The following is an 18802-nucleotide window of genomic DNA, read 5'->3' as shown; positions in this document are numbered from 1 at the left end:
GACCCCGGGACATCTATCGCAACATAATGGATCTATACCAGCACACTGGATAGTCGAGAATACAGTGGTTGAATAGGTCTTCAGCAACCCATGCTTGCCGTAAAAGGTCACTATGCTTGATCGGGTGGTCACGCTCGCTGACTTGGTTGCTGCATGTCATCGTATCCTAATTGTGTGGATCCATGCTCATGATGTCAGTCACTTGATAGTCTGGTCCAGACTCGATTATTTACAGACAGCCGTCATATAGCTGGAATGTGGCTGAGTGCGGATTTAAACAACAAAAACAACAAACAAACAAAAGTGGTTGGTGCGCTACTGGGAGATTGTATAGACACAGACTATAGTCCTCGCCACTTGGGCAGTGGGGTTGCCTTGTCACGCCGATGCCCCGGATTCGATTCCCCAAATGGGTACCATGTGTGACGCCTATTTCTGGAATATTGCCAAAAACGGCGTAAAACCATAGTCACTCAACTCGCCACTTACTATAGAATCACGAAATATCGCGATGATATATTACTATTGTGTGCTTATGCGTATTAAGTGAAATCAAGCCATTTCGGCGGTAAATTATACTACTTACAGTGATGACAAAAAATATAAAGTGCGCTTTTCAAGAAATGTCAATTTTCTTAGCGATAAACATCATCATTGAGTTTTGATCGCGTGGTTACAATCTGGGTACGAATCAGGTGACTGCGAGCGGTTGTATTTAGCAGTGACCGTCAATAGCGCATTGAATACAACATCTGCACGTGTTTTTCTTTCAGTCCGTACTGGTAGCGTATGTTCCCTGTACACGCTTGCCTATTATGGTCGCTCACAGTCACCTGACTGCCCATCCTCAGAATGTAATCACGTGATCTAGTGGTAGAGCGTATGTCCGGAGAGCGGAAGCTAGGAGGTTCGATCCCTGGCCGCGTCATACCAAAAGACGTAAAAGAGATGGTAATTGTTGTTACCCTGCCTGGCACTCTGCATTAAGGGGCTAAAACAGGGAATTGTGGGCTCGTAGACAGTATACTGGAGTGGGGTATTCATGTTACACTGCGGCATTGTATCTTAGTGGGCTAGCACTATAAAATCGGCATTAGTCCGGACTAGTACAAACAGCCACACACACACACACACACACACACACACACACACACACACACACACGTGCATACGTCGTTATACAAGTGCAAACCTCTTAAACACGACATTAAACCCCATTTCACCTCCCCACCACCTTATAAATGAGACATTGTAACATGGAACAGGAACCCCTCCCCCTCCACATCACTTGTTCTATTCCACATAGAAATATAAACTTAATCAGGACGGTACCGTTAAACTTAAAATATACAAATTTAAATGAATCATTGAAGTAATGTCTCTTTGAAAATACACATGTCGACATTAATTCCCAGTAATCGCCCATCCTCGATTATCCAGCCTATTATCATATCTCCATCCCATTATGATACGCCGGATAATCGAGGACGGTATAATCGCATGGCATATAAGGGTTTACACCGGAGACTAGTCCTGCACCATGACCGTGGAATATATTTATTTTATGAAAAAATAATAATCTAGAAATGCATACAAAAGCAAGTCTAGCCAGCTCAAGCTAGCTCTATCCAAATCAGCATAGGGGAATTTTTTTATCTTTAGAGTCAAGAAGGATATTGTGTAATATAAGATTTCAGAGACTAAATGTTAGTCTAACCGGAGACCATTATACAGCCATGACCTTTATGAGAGTCTGCAGTGTGACAAATTAAAGTCTGTGTGATGACACATGGTTCTGGTTGCTTTCTGGGTCATGTTACACGCAAGCGGTATTTGTTGGATTCTTCTGCTGTGGTCGACATGTTACCGCTTGAAGCAGCTACTTCTGAAAGTATGTATTTGGTGTGTTATCTATATTATGTATGGGGGTGCCAACACCCCATCCTCCAAGGCATCCAGTATACCACTTAATCAATCAATCAGTTTATTCGGTAATAAGGCAGCAGGCCCACCTACAGATATATACAATTTAGTTTCACATCAAGTGCTGCATGAAATAATATTTACAAGTAAGAAGAGTGAGTGAGTGAGTATGGTTTTACGCCGCTTTTAGCAATATTCCAGCAATATCACGGCGGGGGACACCAGAAATGGGCTTCACACATTGTACCCATGTCGGGAATCGAACCCGGGTCTTTGGCGTGACGAGCGAACGCTTTAACCACTAGGCTACCCGACCGCCATATGTTACCGGGTTACCCTGCGAGTTTCTGAACGAAGACAGATAACATCTTTAACATAATTGGCTAAGTTCTCAAGACAGTTGACATCAGAGTTTAACATTCCAACTATGTATGTCTTTATGATTATTACCAGTAATAAAGTCTAAATATGGGAAATATTTTGAGCGAATATCTTCATAAATAGGGCAAACAAGAATTAAATGAATTTCATTTTCAACTGTGCTTAACTTACACAATAGACAAAACCGGAGTGTCTTATCCGATGCCATCCCTCCTTCCTGTTTTATACATAATTCCCAGTTCTCCAATACGTAAAAGGGTAGGCATACGTAGTTTTTCTTTTGATAATACATTTAATAGATACGGTTCAAGTGATAATGATGTCTTAAATAATGAATACAGTTCTAATTTCGAGCATCCAGATGCTTCAGAATACCATGAATACCATAGAATGACAGTCCTTAACCATCAGTATAAATAAACACTTATAAAATATTTAGGATCACCAGCACCTTGAAATTCCCACACATATTAGGAAGCTAAAACCAGTATCTTAAACATCTTGGGTAAGAATCAATATAAATACAAGATCGACCACATTCTCCGAGCACTGCAACACTTGTAGATTTGGAACAAATACCCAATACAGATTTACAAAACGTCGCTTGGAAACGTTCGAGAAACAACCATTTTTGAACATACCAAATCTTGGAACCATATAAAATAATAGGTTTAATCTGAGAGTCGAACATTTTAAACAACACTTTAAGAGCCATATTTCGAAGTTTATAACTGAGCTGTTTTATAGGAATTAAAGCTTTACTTGCTTTCACTGTAATATGTGAGGTGAGGTGAAAATTGGGTTTAACGTCGCGTCCAAGATTATTGCACTTATATAGCGACGTGCATGCACGTGTGTGTGTGGCTGCTTGTACTAGTCCGGACTGATGCCGATTTATAGTGCTAGCACACTGAGATACCATGACGCAGTTTAACATGAATACCTCACTCAGATACAGTATACTGACTCCGAGCCGACCAGTCCTTGTTTTAGCCCTTTAATGCCGAGCGCCAGACAGGGTAACAACAAGTACCATATTTTAACGTCTTTTGGTATGACGCGGTCGGGGATCGAACCCCGGACCTTCCACTCTCCGGGCGGCCGCTCTACCACTAGACCACTGAGGCGGTTGTAATATGTAGAATACTGTAATACTGTTAACTGTAATATGTAGAAACCTTGACAGGCATATGGCCTAGTTTCCATTTCTCGTAGTTCCTTGACTTACCACCATTACGTTTGTTTTTGTTGTTTAACGCCGCACTCAGCAATATTCCATCTATATGACGGTGGTCTGTAAATAATCGAGTCTGGACCAGACAATCCAGTGATTGATATCATGAGCATCGATCCACGCAATTGGGATCGATAACATGCATCAACCAAGTCAGCGAGCCTGACCACTCGATCAAGCATAGTGACCTTTTACGGCAAGCATGGGTTGCTGAAGACCTATTCTTACCCGGATCTTCACGGGTAACCACCATTACGAAAAACTAAGATATCAGTTTTATCCGCGTTAACATTTAGACCCAATTTGTTACAAGATTTGTGTAATACATCAATCTTCTCCTGTAGTTCAAGAACTGAATCTGGAAAATAAACGAGTCATCCGTATATAAGAGAAGAACCAATTCCAGTATTTCCTCATGTACAAATATCCCTCTACCACCACAGTGTTGGATGCCCTCTTCCAACTGATTTGTGAATAACGAAAACATAAGAGGGCATAAAACGCACCCTTGTCGTACACCACTGAGACTGTTAAAATAATCTGAGATGTACTCTTTGAAATTTTAACATAAGCAAATGTTTCAGAATAAATGTCCTGTATGATAGTAAATATTTTCCCATGAATTCCATTTGAACGCAGAACAAACCGAAGACGATCCCTATTTTAGAGTCGAAAGCTATCTGAAAGTCTATGAACATACACTCAAATCTTCCTTTTGACTTAGACAATTATTTCTGCACTAATGATTGAAGAATAAACATGTTATCCACTGTGGAATATCCTTTTCGGAAGCCAGCCTGACATTCTGGGAGCTTATCATATAACAAAATGCTTTAATCTGTTTTTCAAAACCTAGGTAAAAACCTCACCACGAATATCCATCAAATGCCCCTATAACTATTACAACATGAACATTACCTTTTTTTATGGAGAGGGGAGATAATACTTTTAGACCACTGATCTGGAAAACTACCACTGCATAGAATGTTGTTGAAAAGAACTAGAAGATGTGAAATTTAAACATCACTGCCATCCTTCATCATCTCTGGCAAAATACCATCAGGACCAGCTGCTTTACCACATTTGAGGGAATCTATGGCTTCTGAAACCTCTTTACCCGTTATTTCTTGATTTAGCAAACTGTCAACATCTTCACGCACGACAATTCATGATTTTAACTGGATGTTCTGTAATAACAGCTTTGCAGAGCGCAACAAAATCCACATCAGTTATCAGTAATCAGTAATATTCAAAACAGATTAAAGTAATCAATCCCCTGAGAAACACCAGTACTGGGGCCTCTTTGGTTGCCATGCGGAACCATGTAATCCAACTGTGCGCCGTATTAAAGGATTTCATCGCAGGTCCATGTGTAAAGCTCAAGTGGCAGTCAGACTAACGAGTGTGGGTGGTTACAATGAGTGACTTTGAGCCAGTGTAGCTTAGGGCGTGCCTCACACAGACCACCACTAGAATGCCCGGCCGCGTCATACCAAAATATGTTAAAAGAAGGTTCTTGTAGCACATCGGTATAAGGGTAACGTTGACCCAGTTTCCGTTTAGCGAGATATTAGCCCTTTTGGACACTGTGAATAATTGACGTGCCAGGAAACAGGAGTAAACATATTACCGTTAGGGAGGTATCTCTCATAGAGAAGTATGGTTCATGGTTAAAAATAACAAACGCACTTACAAAGTTGTGGGTTTCAATTTTCTCCATGTGCAGATCTACTTCATTGTAAAATAATGTTACAACATTGTAGTTATTACTTTGAAAGAAGATTAATTATGGAAAAGAAATGTAGATGCATCAATGTCAACAGAGTCATGTGTACCACTATGATTGTTTCAACTTTATACCTCATGTTCCTTGGAAACAATAGCAAATGTTCCAGGAAGTCATTGTTATAAAAACTTAGTGCTAGTTTCGTTTTCATAATATGTTTATTTTCTACATTTATATTACATAAATATTTAAACTGAAATGTGCCACATTGTCATTCCTGATTCTGAAGGTACCACGTGCAAATTACAATTTGTTTTCTGTTCTGGATTGCACATGTGCGCGTTATGACAGGACAGGTACTTGCATCAACAGGAAGGTATGCTACAAAAGTTTCTTGTGCCGTGTTGATCCTCTGGATCTGTTTTCACAGATAGAGACTCAAGAATTACCACCAATGGATTCAAAGATGGACTTACTCTACCGGACAACTATCCCACAGTGCTCCAAAAGTACACTTCCTGTCGATGGCGTCTTGCGTACCTGTTATTCGTGTCGTGTATTCTCGCGCAATCAGTGGAATATTGTATGAACTTTGCTGTCGTGTGTATGACACGAGGCATTACACTTGAGGTCGGATATGCCCCAACTGACACTGACGAGCATCATTCTAACTCTTCCATCATCCACAGTACCAGGTCGCCAAACACTACAAACATCACTGAGGTAAACTAAAAGGGTCTAACTAAACCTTATAATGTAACTATCTGTCTTTTTGCTTTCTTTGGGTATGTCAACATTTCTTGATTTGTTTGTGGGGAATGTCTCAAAACGTAAGGAATTAAAAAAAATTAAATTCTACATCGAAGTTTTGAATTACAGCTCCCTGACACGATTAACGAGTTTTGGAAACGGAGTTATGTCTTGCTGTAAAAGTTTCAAGATTAACAGTGTCTGGATTAACTAATCATGGATATTGCTCAACGCCGCATTCAGCACTGTTCCAGCGAGATAACACTGTGGGCAGTTGGGTCTCCTACTTTTCGAATCCCAGATTTGCCCTGTTATATACGGTTATTGGTCTGTCAGCCCGTGCTCGACGGTTTCAACAAAGTGACACACGTCTATTATCTGCTTCACTCCGGGCTTTCCGTCCTTTCTGTCCTATCATATTTGAATATTAGATTTCAGTGCGAGTCCTCTATTTTTGCAGGTTATCAAGGGAGAATTTGATTACAGCAGCGAGATACAAGGACTACTTATTTCATCTCCCTTCTATACCAGCATCATATCTTCGTGTGTCGGCAGCATAGCGTCACGAAGGTTTGGTGCAAAAATAGTTATATTCCTTGGTGTTCTTACTTTCGGCACGATGACAGTCCTGATACCCCTCGCTGCAAGAACTCAGTTATATCTAGCGGTCATTTGTCGGCTATGCGTGGGATTTTGTAACGTAAGTATAGTAAATTGGCTTAACTATACACATTGAATTATTTCGTGACCAATTGTGCCATTCCGGATGACGATTACGGAAAGGATCGAGTTTGGGCGAATGATTGTCGGGTTGTTGAACGTCCAACATTCTGAAATAAATCGATTGTCGTTATTGGTTATTTTATTAATCTGAATATTAAAGCACACAAAAACGTTTTTGGAAGATCAAAAATCAATCGTAAACGTTTGACGTAAACGACTATGAAATACTTCATTGCGTGAAATAAGAACTTTGGCATTTCGTAGAAGTCGAGAAATTAGTCCTAGTCCACTTGGCGTTGCACACTGCATGCTAATTTAGAACGTTGTTGGTCAAATCTGTGTTCCGGTAATTAGGGACCGATTTTTTTAATATTCTAAGGCTGGGATTTAAGAAAAACAAACCTAGTAAGTATGCTTTGTCCTCGGGTTTAAAATAAACTCATTGTTTTTTTCAAAAGGTTGGTCCCTGACACGAATACCCCAACATGTCTGACTGACGCTCCTAAACTTGTCCCTCCAATACAGACACCAAATCATGGACGTGACGATGGCGTCGTGACGTGTTTGGTATTCAAATGCATACCAAACGTGCTTGCCCTTGAGAATGGTTGGTTATCATGAGAAAAAAAACCAAAATCAAAATCTTTGTAAGGCATGTTACTGTTCGCAGTTAATTTTGTAAAACGAGGTTGACAAACCTAGAAACATAATCAGCGAATAAGATGTTCCTGGCACGCCAAAGAGGCGCAACTCTGCACAGAGGCGCCTTAGATGGTTGGGCTACCTGTGACACCCCCCCCCCCCCCCCCCCCCCCCCCACACACACACACACACACACACACACACCCACACCCTCCAAGCCAGGCGAAGTCACTTTAAGGGTGCTTTAATCTGGATCTTTTCCATATTATGGTTCATGTCTAATTATATTTGTAACAGGGCCTTCTAATACCGGCATCCTTTGATCTATGGCTCCAATGGTCACCATCACATGAAACACAGCAGATAGTGGCTTTCTGTTTTGCTGGTAAATATTGCTTTTGATTCCAACTGATGTCCAATCAACAGCCAGCAATCCATCGTTTTTCCGAAGCTACACTGCCATTCGTCAACGCTCGACCCTTCCCGTTGTCCCGGAAAAATGAGTTACCATTCATGGCGTTCCGGGACAAGTCAAATGGCAACTGAAGCGGGCATTACCAAAAAAAATATGAAATTGTGATACTACTCTCGACAAAAATATTTTCGTTTTGTTCATTGTTATTCCTGCATTCTGATTAGATTATTTGATCACGTGTTATTGCATTCATTTCCCAATGAATGTAAAAAAATTAAGCCGCGCCCACCGAGGAATGTCGGGGAATCCCAATATTACAGTCGAGCAATTCCCATTCTGCTCACATGTGTCGTCATACAAGGGGCATTTAGCGAAATTCATGCATATTCAATGTCCAAACTACCCTTTGAGGTCGAAAGCAGAGAAGGAATGAAACATCGAACGTGCAGGCTCGCTCGCCTGGGTTCCACAAATTTTATGTCTTCGGGTTTCATTTCTAATTCGCATTTTTACAACTGTGTCTTCCAGTTCACAGGAAAGTAATGTTTGAATCTGGCGGTTACTGACTATTAGTCATTGAAACAGACGTCTTCTTCCTGACCTATTTGTTCCGGTTCGTGACAGCCCGACAGTTACAGTTCTTCTCACTTCTTGCCTTGATGACAGGGCCAATGAACTTTGTTTTGGTCCTTACTCTCCGATGATTGGCTCCTGACTTTGTGAGCATGTCAAGTTATGTGCATAAATGAAACAATCACCTGATTCATGTCACGCCACAGTATGTATCCCTACACCTGAAATGTTTTTTTTGTTAAACTATTGTAGATAACACATCTTTTTGTTGTCAAATTTAATTATAAGGATTGACTGTGGATTTCTTTTCGGTTCATTGATGAATGAATCGAAAAACCGATATGCAAACTTTTGTAAGAATCCGCTATCCTTAATTGGTATTTACAACATTAATACAATTAGATTAAGTTTTACACTGTCATATTTAGTTACCTGTCAGCAAAACAAATTAAAAATGGTTTCTTTGACAACAGATACTCAGATATCGTCAAATGAGTACCAGTTGGCGGTACACATCTTTTCGACCGAAATCTGCACGTTGAAATCCAATTAGTTTACGAACCGGATGTAAGTTCGGCATTAAAGAACAAGCAAACAAGCACTGACTGTATAGATAGAAGGAATACTTAGAACTGAATAGATGTACATGTTTCAGCCAATGTCTATGATCAGGCAATATGTATATTGACTGAAATTCAGTAATTTTGATTGATATATTCAGTCAATATACACATTGCCTGAAAAAAGAAACTGTATTTTGAGACAGATTGACTGAAATGAATAAGACTCCTTAATACATTCTCCTTATATTTATTTGGGTCTATTTTGATCTTTCGAAGATCAAAGTTACTTCTGTAAGTAAGACAATGTTTTCATAGATGTAGCCAAGTTGACACAGCTACGGTATGGTATTTCTGTCCACATTATTGTAAGGGCCACTGTCACTTATTGTTTTGACATGTTTCAGATCACTGCTGAGTGTTATTTGACTAATTAACTGTTTGGCTTCTAATCTGTTTCGCTTTTCTTTTTTATTAAGAAAACAAAGATAATAACTGATGTTTCGACATTTGTTAACAACAGACTATTTCCAATATTTTGTGTAAACTGCATACTGATCCAAATTAAAAATAAAGTTATGGAGTCTAATTCATTTCAGTCGATCTGTCTAAAATCTAGAGTCATTTTTCAGGCGTTGTGTAAACTGACAGAACATTTTAGCCAATATGTCCATAGCCTGAGTGAGTCAATATTTTCAGTCAGTATACATATTAAATATGATTGATTAAATACATTGACTGTAACATATATAATAATATACGTTGATTGAGAAGATGAGTGACGTGGGTGTTGACAGCTTGAGTCTTGGTCTTCGGTGCCACTCCATTCTAAAACACATGTTACATGTGGTGTCTTCTAAGGCAAGTGACTTTGTTCGAAAGATGCCTTTGTTCATCCAGCAGTGAATATGTACCCGGACGGATGAGATGGTAATGTGACTCTTAACCTCATAGGCAGCTTGTGTTCTATTCTTCCCAGGGAGCTGAGAATGAAATCGAGTGTACATTGAGACATTGCCTGGGGTAATAATATAATTCACTAAGTGAATAGAAACTAATGCATTATAAACTGACAACCAATTATTATTATTATTATTATTATCATCATCATCATCATCATCATCTTTAAAATAAAAATGCAGCAAAGAGGGTTTGGGTGATCCTGGCACAGTCAGGCTGGTTAGGCTCATCATCAGCTCAGGCCCCTTGCCCCCTCTACGGTTATCTCCCAAAACCCCTACATCCCATTTCCCCTACAACCCAGTTCCCCTACAATTAGTTAAAACAACACGCGGCATTTACCTGTCTGGTATTATGAACTCACCTAAAGGAGAGATTAAGGTCTGGAGTAGACGTAGAAGAAATGAAAGGGGTAGAGCTTTAGGGGACTAGGGGAAGTTTGGGTTTTTTTAAATAATGTAAGTGTAATGAAAGATGCCTATATGATGAGAAGACAATTTTTAAAAATTACAAAAATAACAATAGGAAGAAACAATTATTACACTGAGAAACTGAGATGGACGATTTACAGTTGAGATGGCTAGGTTTAGTATACAGATACTTGAAACTGACTAACATGACATCAACATGTCTGGGCTTCGCTATGTTGAGTGTGTTATGTCACAGAGAGGAAAGACCTAAGTCCTATTTGATGGTTATCTTCACACTAAGAACGTCGAGAGACTGACTTGCGTACACTGGTAGTGTGTCAAGTCCACATGTAGAGGAAGACTCACGACAGTAGGAACCGTGATAAGGAATGCTACAGAGGACACGTGGGTTGACGCAACGGACACCACACCAGATGTACCGAGAGCTGTCGCCTTCAACGACTACATCGTCACTACCTGGGTCGACCACGGAGCACGATTCCCCCTACCACTGTGGAACCATCACGGTACAACAGGTCCCAGGACGAACAACAACCTGGAAGGCTTTCATAACCGACTCAACCGAGGTCTCCCTCACCGACACCCCCACATCTACCGATTTGTGGAGGTAGTCAGGAAGGTGGAACAGGCAGAACGAGCTAAGATTTTACAGCTCGACTTTGGAGCAGGTCCAAGAGGCAGGAAGAGAGTGTACAGAGAGGTGGAGAACCGTCTTGAATAGACGAGTTGAATAGAGAGGTGAAATCCCCAATGCAGTTTCTATATGCGGTTGGCCATTTCCTCAGGCTGGGATAAAGAGTGAATTGAACATTTGAGATGAAATTTATTATAATGTATTATGAATTTTGAAAAATGAACATTTTATTATAATGTATTATGAATTTTGAAAAATGAACATTTTATTATAATGTATTATGAATTTTGAAAAATGAACATTTTATTATAATGTATTATGAAATTTGAATAATATCGTAATCGTAATTTAATATTTATCTCAATCTATTCGTGTTTCTTGGGTTGTTTCATTGTATGAAATAGGTAATAGACTAGGGATTAGCAGTGCCATGGACCGTGAACTTTGTTGTCTTAAGCTGTAGGGGAAATGGGATGTAGGGGTTTTGGGAGGTTACCCCCTCTACACGCAGCCCAGACAGCGAATGGAACTTCTCACACAGGAAGCGCTGCCTAGTCAAACCCAACCAGAACATTTCGGAGAATGTGAAGACTTCCCAACACTGCAGCCTTCTGCATTACCCAGATTGTCAGAAGAGCTGTATTCCTGGGAGCAAACCCGGGTACTCTCCAAATGCCAGTCAACAGTTTGGGAGATACCAAACCTAAGGCACCGAGAACAATGGGGAGTCGGACAACTTGGTACTTAAGATGCAAGCGTGACATTTCGAAAGCGAGATCCGCATATTTGCCATGTTTTTCATCAATCTTGTCAATCACATTAGTGTCAAAGGGGACAGAAAATTGAACGATATAGATGATTTCATTGGATTTATCAAATAGGACAAGATCAGGTTTTTTTGGCCTGTATATATCTGAGGCTGTAAATGGGCCTATTCGAAAGAATTTTGTATTTATCATTTTCCATAACGCCCTCTACATAATCCGGGTCGTACCATGGGTGGACCTCTGTGTCAAAACCACAAGCATGGCGATGGTAATAAAATGATCGAGCTACACCATCATGTCGTTTAAGATACCGTGTTTGTGCCCAAGCTGGGCATCCACTGACCATGTGTTGGACAGTCTTATTAAATTCATTACATAATCTACATTTCATATTTACATTTTGATGCAAAATCACACATTGACGGTTTCGAGTGGGAAGTGACTGGTCCCGAGCAGCAAACAGAAAGCCTTCTGTTTCACTTTTCAGGCCAGACGACTTCATCCAAGCAAATGACTCTGCAGAATTGCTTACCTTCTCAACACACTGCACATTAACTCGATGCAGTGGTCGTTCAGATAGCCTCTCCTTTAAAAACTGAGTCTGGGCCGACTTGATATGGCAATTCGCTTGGTTGACACTCATTTCTGTACCGTCCAGCAGTACAGAGCCATCAACAAAATCAACACCGACATTGAGTTTATGTCCCACATTCTTGGCTCGTTTAGAAAACTCTGGAATGCCTTGTTTTCTTCATGAGTCTTGATATTCTTCACAAGAGGATCATCAGACATATAAATGTGTTCAAAAGTGCACAAAACAATTCTGTCATGAAGAGCCCCAACGTTAATCAAACCACGTCCTCCCATAATGATTGGTAAATATAAGCGATTGAGGGAAGAGCAGGGGTGGTGGGATCTATTGTCTGACATGATTCTTCGTGTGAGGGTGTCAATTCCCTGGATTTCTTTTTTCGTCCAATCAACAATTATATTAACACGTGAAGACCGGGATCGGTGGTAAGGTTGGTTGATGCATGTCATCGCATCCCAACTGCGTGGATCGATGCTCATGATGTCAATCACTGGATTGTTTGGTCCGTATTCGATTATTTACAGACCGCCGCAGAGTGCGGCGTTAAACAACAAACATTATTATTATTATTATTATTATTTCAATGCACTTCTTTGCATCAGTAAATACTCGTAACTGTGTTTGTTTCAGGCTACTCCGTGGCAACCATAATTACGTTTAGCCTGTGCGGATTTCTGTGCATGATTCCAGTCGACAACGGTTGGCCATTCATTTTTTATGTGTTTGGTAAGTTTTTTTGTTTCCCTGTCGTGCAGAAATGTCACTATTTATGGCTGACAGTCGGTAATAAGGCTAGGCATATCACCATGAATGCTTAGCATTAAATAGGAAAGCTTTAAAAAAAGTTTTTTATAAAAATCTAATATAATAACTATATACTTTGCATCTGGCACCTTCACCATTGAGGCACTAATTATATTCATTAAACGCTTGTAAACACTCCCGGCGCGGTCGGGTAGCCCAGTGGTTAAAGCGTTCGCTCGTTACCCCGAAGACCGGGGTTTGTTTCCCGAAATGGGTACGAAGTGTAAAGTCCATTTCTGGTGTCCTCCGCCGTGATATTGCTGGAATATTGCTTAAAACCATACTCGCTAGCTCGCGCTGTAAACATTCCCTCTGCTGTAAGGAATCTTCTGGATTACTGCAGCCCGTGTGTTCTGGCTGGACTATTGCTAAGGCGGCACCAAACAACATTCACCTATTCAGCGCTAAGTTGAAGCGTTTTTGTTATTTTGAAGGTGGTTGTGCTGTTCTCTGGTCTCCGGCATGGATGTACATTGCGACCAACTCGCCGGAGACATACGCTGGGATATCACACGAAGAAATGGCCTATATCAAAACACGCAGAACTGGTTCGGACAGCCACAAGGTTAGGTTTAATATAATGTTATCACATAATTTTATTCAATAAAGTTAAGCTTAATTATTCCGGTCTGGGGCCGAATCTGAAGCTTTACAAACCATTATGTGTCTGGATGGTTAAACAACTTTTAGAAGTTTCAAATTAACATTCATCTGATTAATAGTGTAGAATAGAGCCACATAAAAGTATGTATTTTCCACATATTCCAGTGTAGCAACACTACTTTAGCTGCACCTAAAGGGAATACACGTAGCACCGTTCTTTGGTTGGCGTAGAAAGAGGTGCTCACAGTTGTCTGAAGTGCACACAAGGAACGCTAAATCAGCGAGCGTCATTTTCCCTCGCTCGCTGTGTTACAATTTCAACGAAAAACCTCAGACTAACATCTTGTTTCTGAAATGAATATATCTGACAGAAAAAAAAGTTGTTAAATTATCTGAATAAAAATATAATGAAAAGGAGCTCAGAGACTCCATCATTCCTGATACTGCAGTAATCTAGACTTGCCAAACTTTATAGACTAGCATGGGCTGTGTTGGATATATTTGTATCAGGGTCTGTATGACAGACAGCCAAAACCTCGGAGGCGTGCTTTATGCTGTAAGTGACTCACTGTTTCAGGACAGAGAGGTCCCGTGGTTGGCTATAGCTCGGAGTAAGGCTTTCTGGGCCTACATCACCATCATGTCAAGTCACAATTTGAACAGTACTATCCTATTCAGTTATCTCCCTTTGTATATGGATACAGTACTGCATTTTGACTTTGATGAGGTAAGTGGTGGACGTTTCCAGGTTGGTAGAATTTAGACTGGTTGATTGCGCCATGACGGTTGATTGATGAGTTCTGAGCGTAACATGGAAGGAATTACGTGGTAGCGACATCTCTATTTGTGGACTTTGCATGATGTTTATCGGAGTATATCTACAAACACTTGTCAGCTGAGCAAATTGTCCCTCTGTGACAAGACAGTAAAATTAGGAGGGGTCTGGGACATTTTGAAAATGGAACGAGAAGTCATCAAGTCCTCTTGTCCAACATTCCTTGTGTGTGGCTCAGAACGTATGAGTCAATCCTCGTTTTTCTTTACTGTTTAGGTGGCACGGGTGGCCCAGTCGTCTAAGGCGCCGCGATTCGCTGTGCAGAGTTGCGTCCCTTGGGCACGCCAGAAACCTATGATTGTGGGTTCGAATCCCGGTTCGCCCCGATTATGTTTGTCAGCACCATACCCGTGCTCGTGGGTTTCACCGAAGTGGTAAACGTCTAAGATCTGCATCACTTCGGGCTTTCCTCCCACATTAAGCTGACACGCCGTGATATAACTGGAATACTGTTAAAAGCGGCGTTAAATCCAACTCACTCACTCACTCACTTTACTGTTTGACGCCCATTTCCATACAAGGTCTAATCCTTGAATTTTGGCCGTGAGTGAAAATGAGACACTGTCTGTGTGTAATTTAGTTCTCATAAACTGCGAGAATACATGAATAATAAGATTTGAGTTGATAAACAAAAATGGAGTTTTAAGACACGATCATGTTTGAAATACCAATGTGTCCGGTTATATTCCGCCATCAACAACTGGTTAAGGCCATGTTCATATAGTTTCTCGGCACCTAATTACAAACGAAATTATCGAATTTTATTTCGTCATTCAACCATTCCATCCTAAATTGAACGGCATCCTTGATCACCAGAACGGGTTTCATCTAAGATTATATCTTTAGAAAGGATAAAAAAAAGTCTCAAAATGCGGAACCAGAACCGAAATTAGCATGCGAAAAAATATAATTCCGATGCTTCAATGTAAGAGGCTTATCACCAGGCAGTCACGTGTATTTCCCACAGAACGGTCTTCTGTCCTCGCTGCCTTCTGTTACTCGCCTGCTTGGAACCCTGATCTGGAGCCACATCAGCGTCCGGCTGCAGCGCGTGACGTCACTGTCCATCACACGGAAGTCCATACAGACAGCAGGTGTGGTAGAACACATATGAATGTTGTTTTACGTCTCAGTCATTGTAAGTCATACCAAGGCATGGTTCACAATAGGAAATTCCTGTAATCAGTTACAACTCCGACTATAGGAAAAAAGATGGTTTGGTTTTACGCCGTGTTTAGTAATATTCCAGCAATATCACGACGTGGAACACTAGAAATGGACTTGACACATTTTACCCATGTGCGGCAGCGACCCGGGCCTTTGGCGTCACCAGAGAAAGTTTGTATCCATTATACTAATCCATCGCGCTCCTAAATACCCTGGCCTGGGACAATGTTTGCGAAATGTTCTAACGAGACCTGTAAATCTGATTTTAATGAGATTGATTAACTCCCTGCAAGGGTGGCCCAATCGTCTGAGGCGTCGCAATTCGCTGTGCAGAGTTGCGTTCCTTTGGCGTGCCAGAAACCTATGATCGTTGCTTTGGATCCTGATTCGACCCGATTGTGTTCCTATGTTTATGAGGACCATACCATGCTCGTGGGTTTCACCAAAAGTGGAAAACGTCTGAGACCTGCATCACCTCAGGCTTTCCGCCCACATTAAGCTGACACGCCGTGATATAAGTGGAATATATTAAGCGGCGTTAAACCCAACTCATTCACTCACACTGACGTGACCTGTAATGGGATGTCCTCAGGTTTTCGTGTAGCGAGCACTAAGATATGGTTTTATTGAGATTAATTATCTCCCTGCAAGCAGTCATATTTACGTGAAGATCCAGGTAAGGATAGGTCTTGAGCAATCCATGCTTGCCGTAAGAGGCGACTAACGAGACAGGGTTGTCAGGCTCACTGACTTGGTTGATGTATGTCATCGTTTCCAAGTTCAGTAGATCGATGCTCATGAAGTCAATCACTGCATTGTCTGGTCCAGACTCGATTATTTACAGACCGCCATCATAAAGCTGGGATTTTGCTGAGAGCAGAGTTAACCATCAAACAACAAACACACATATTTACAACTCTGTGTTGTGTAGGGTTCCTGGTGGCGGCCGTGCTCACCGCTGGTCTGTGTAACCTGAGGGAAGGACAGGAGTACATCGCCGTCACGCTGTTCGCCGGTGTCACGATGTTCCACAGTGCCACTGTAGTTGCTGGCATCGTCAACCCCGTAGACCTTGCTCCACAGTGAGTGAGATTAGGAGTTAGTTTGTTGATTACACTTTTGCAATCTTTCACGTGCCTGAAGCCTGTCGTACATGCACGTGTGTGTGTGTGTGTGTGTGTGTGTGTGTGTGTGTGTGTGTGTGTGTGTTTTGCTGCTTGTACCAGTCAGGCCATTTAACATGCATACCAATGCTTGATTTATCCCTTATTGACGAGCGCAAGGAAGGGTAACAACAAGTACCATATTCAAACGTCTTTTGGTAGTCCAACCACCCAACATCCGCTCTCCGGGCAGACGTTCTATCCACCACACCACAGAGGCAGTCGAACCCTTAACGCGAAAAGGCATTTGCTGATTCACAAATTTCAAGGGGCGGTCGGGTAGCCCAGTGGTTTAAGCGTTCGCTCGTCACGCCGAAGACCCGGGTTCGATTCCCAACATGGGTACAATGTGTGAAGCCCATTTCTGGTGTCCCCCGCCGCGATATTGCTGGAATATTGCTAAAAGCGGCGTAAAACCATACTCACTCACAAATTTGGAAATGGCAACATATGAAGGGGGTGGGATGCACAGGTTTCTTCGTTGTGAAAGACAAAGTAATTCAGCGTGCAGAGTTGCATTTCCTAACCATTGCCACATTCCCTAGTAGTAGGTTCGAATCCCAGATGAAATTGCCCCTTGGTCTCTTGGTAAAACATCCCTGCTCATGTGTCTCAATAACGGGACAAACGTCTAAAACCTGCATCACTTCTGGCTGCAACATTGAGTTGATGCGTATAACTGAAGTGCTGTGAAAAACAAATGAACACAGCGGTTTTAGCGTCAGGCAAACAAGAATAAAAAAAATAAATAAGTGAAGCATTATTGAAATAAAAATAAAATCTTTGTCACCACCGGTGTTGTGTGTAAAACAACTAAAAACTAAATGTAATAACCGATTTTATTGTTTTCAGGTATGCATCATGCATCTCTTCAGCCGGGATGACCTCGGCCTTTACAGCAATGGCCGTCGGTCCCACGGTCGTGTCTTACATGATTCAAGAGGTAGATATAATTATGTTCTTGATTTTATTTTATTACATTACATGGTATTATTATTATTATTATAATTATTATTATTATTTCAGAGAACACGAGAACAATGGGCGACGGTCTTCTACTCCAGCGCAGCTGTCTATGTCATTGCAGCGTTGTTATTTGTGATTTTTGGCAGTGGAGAAATTCAACCATGGGCCGAGAATTCGGACAAAATTACAGATCTTGAAATTCCCGAATCCCAAACACAAAGTGAAGTTAATGCTGCATACGTGGGTGGTATGGAAGGGTCGGGTGCGGGACAAGTGAGTTGTGTTTGGCGCTGCACTGTGAGCGGACTTAATGGGGGAGAAAAGCCAGATGTCAGGTCCGACCACAGGCGTTCCCACTTTTGAGAAACCCGCGAACACAGGAAGCAGGGTGGCAGACAAAACACCAGAATCGGACAGAACCCGGGACTCGGACCCACGGTCGGCAGATCCTGGGTAGCACGTGCTGTAGTGCCTTATGAACTCAATTTTAATTACACAGTCATTTGTGAGCTAAAGATGGTTGCTGATGAAGTTGTTTATTTACATAAAAAATGAAATAATTGATTTTTATAAATAAATGGGTTTTTTTCTTTTCGTTTTTTAAATTGTGTTTATTCATTCCAGAAGGTACATTGTCATCGTATTATGAGAGGCATCACACTACATGTACATGATGTGATATGACAGTAGGTTCACCTTTGATACATTGTAATAATTGTAAGAGATATCGATTAAGTAAGCTAGCTCCATTTTTTAGTGAAAGGAATTATTGTTCCGTTTCTTTCGAAAGGAACAATTCGACATAATAAATATCTTTCAGTATATTTCTATATGATTTATGTGTTACGTAAATGTGTCTTTTTGCTAATATGAATAAGTAATTTAATAAGTTGTTTGTACCTCCAAAATAGATATCTTGTTTTGTAATAATAACATGACCGAAAATAACATTT

At 41.0% G+C, this 18802-nt stretch overlaps 1 protein-coding gene across 1 annotated transcript; it reads left to right on the top strand.

Moving 5' to 3' along the window:
- Positions 1-1773: 1773 nt before the first annotated feature.
- On the top strand, positions 1774-18444 carry LOC124116905 (uncharacterized transporter slc-17.2-like). The gene is made up of 11 exons (XM_046478511.2): positions 1774-1891; positions 5695-5987; positions 6475-6714; positions 7677-7764; positions 12942-13037; positions 13550-13680; positions 14296-14445; positions 15521-15647; positions 16652-16802; positions 17736-17826; positions 17910-18444. The coding sequence occupies exons 1-11, from the start codon at positions 1783-1785 to the stop codon at positions 18210-18212; spliced, it is 1779 nt and encodes a 592-aa protein (XP_046334467.2). The 5' UTR covers positions 1774-1782; the 3' UTR covers positions 18213-18444.
- The last annotated feature ends 358 nt before the right edge of the window (positions 18445-18802 follow it).

Source organism: Haliotis rufescens, unplaced genomic scaffold (assembly GCF_023055435.1).
Source record: "Haliotis rufescens isolate VD_foot unplaced genomic scaffold, xgHalRufe1.0.p SCAF_13, whole genome shotgun sequence".
Classification (NCBI taxonomy): Eukaryota; Metazoa; Mollusca; class Gastropoda; order Lepetellida; family Haliotidae; genus Haliotis; species Haliotis rufescens.
Note: the sequence above shows the minus strand (reverse complement) of the source record. Positions and strands in the feature narration are given on the sequence as shown.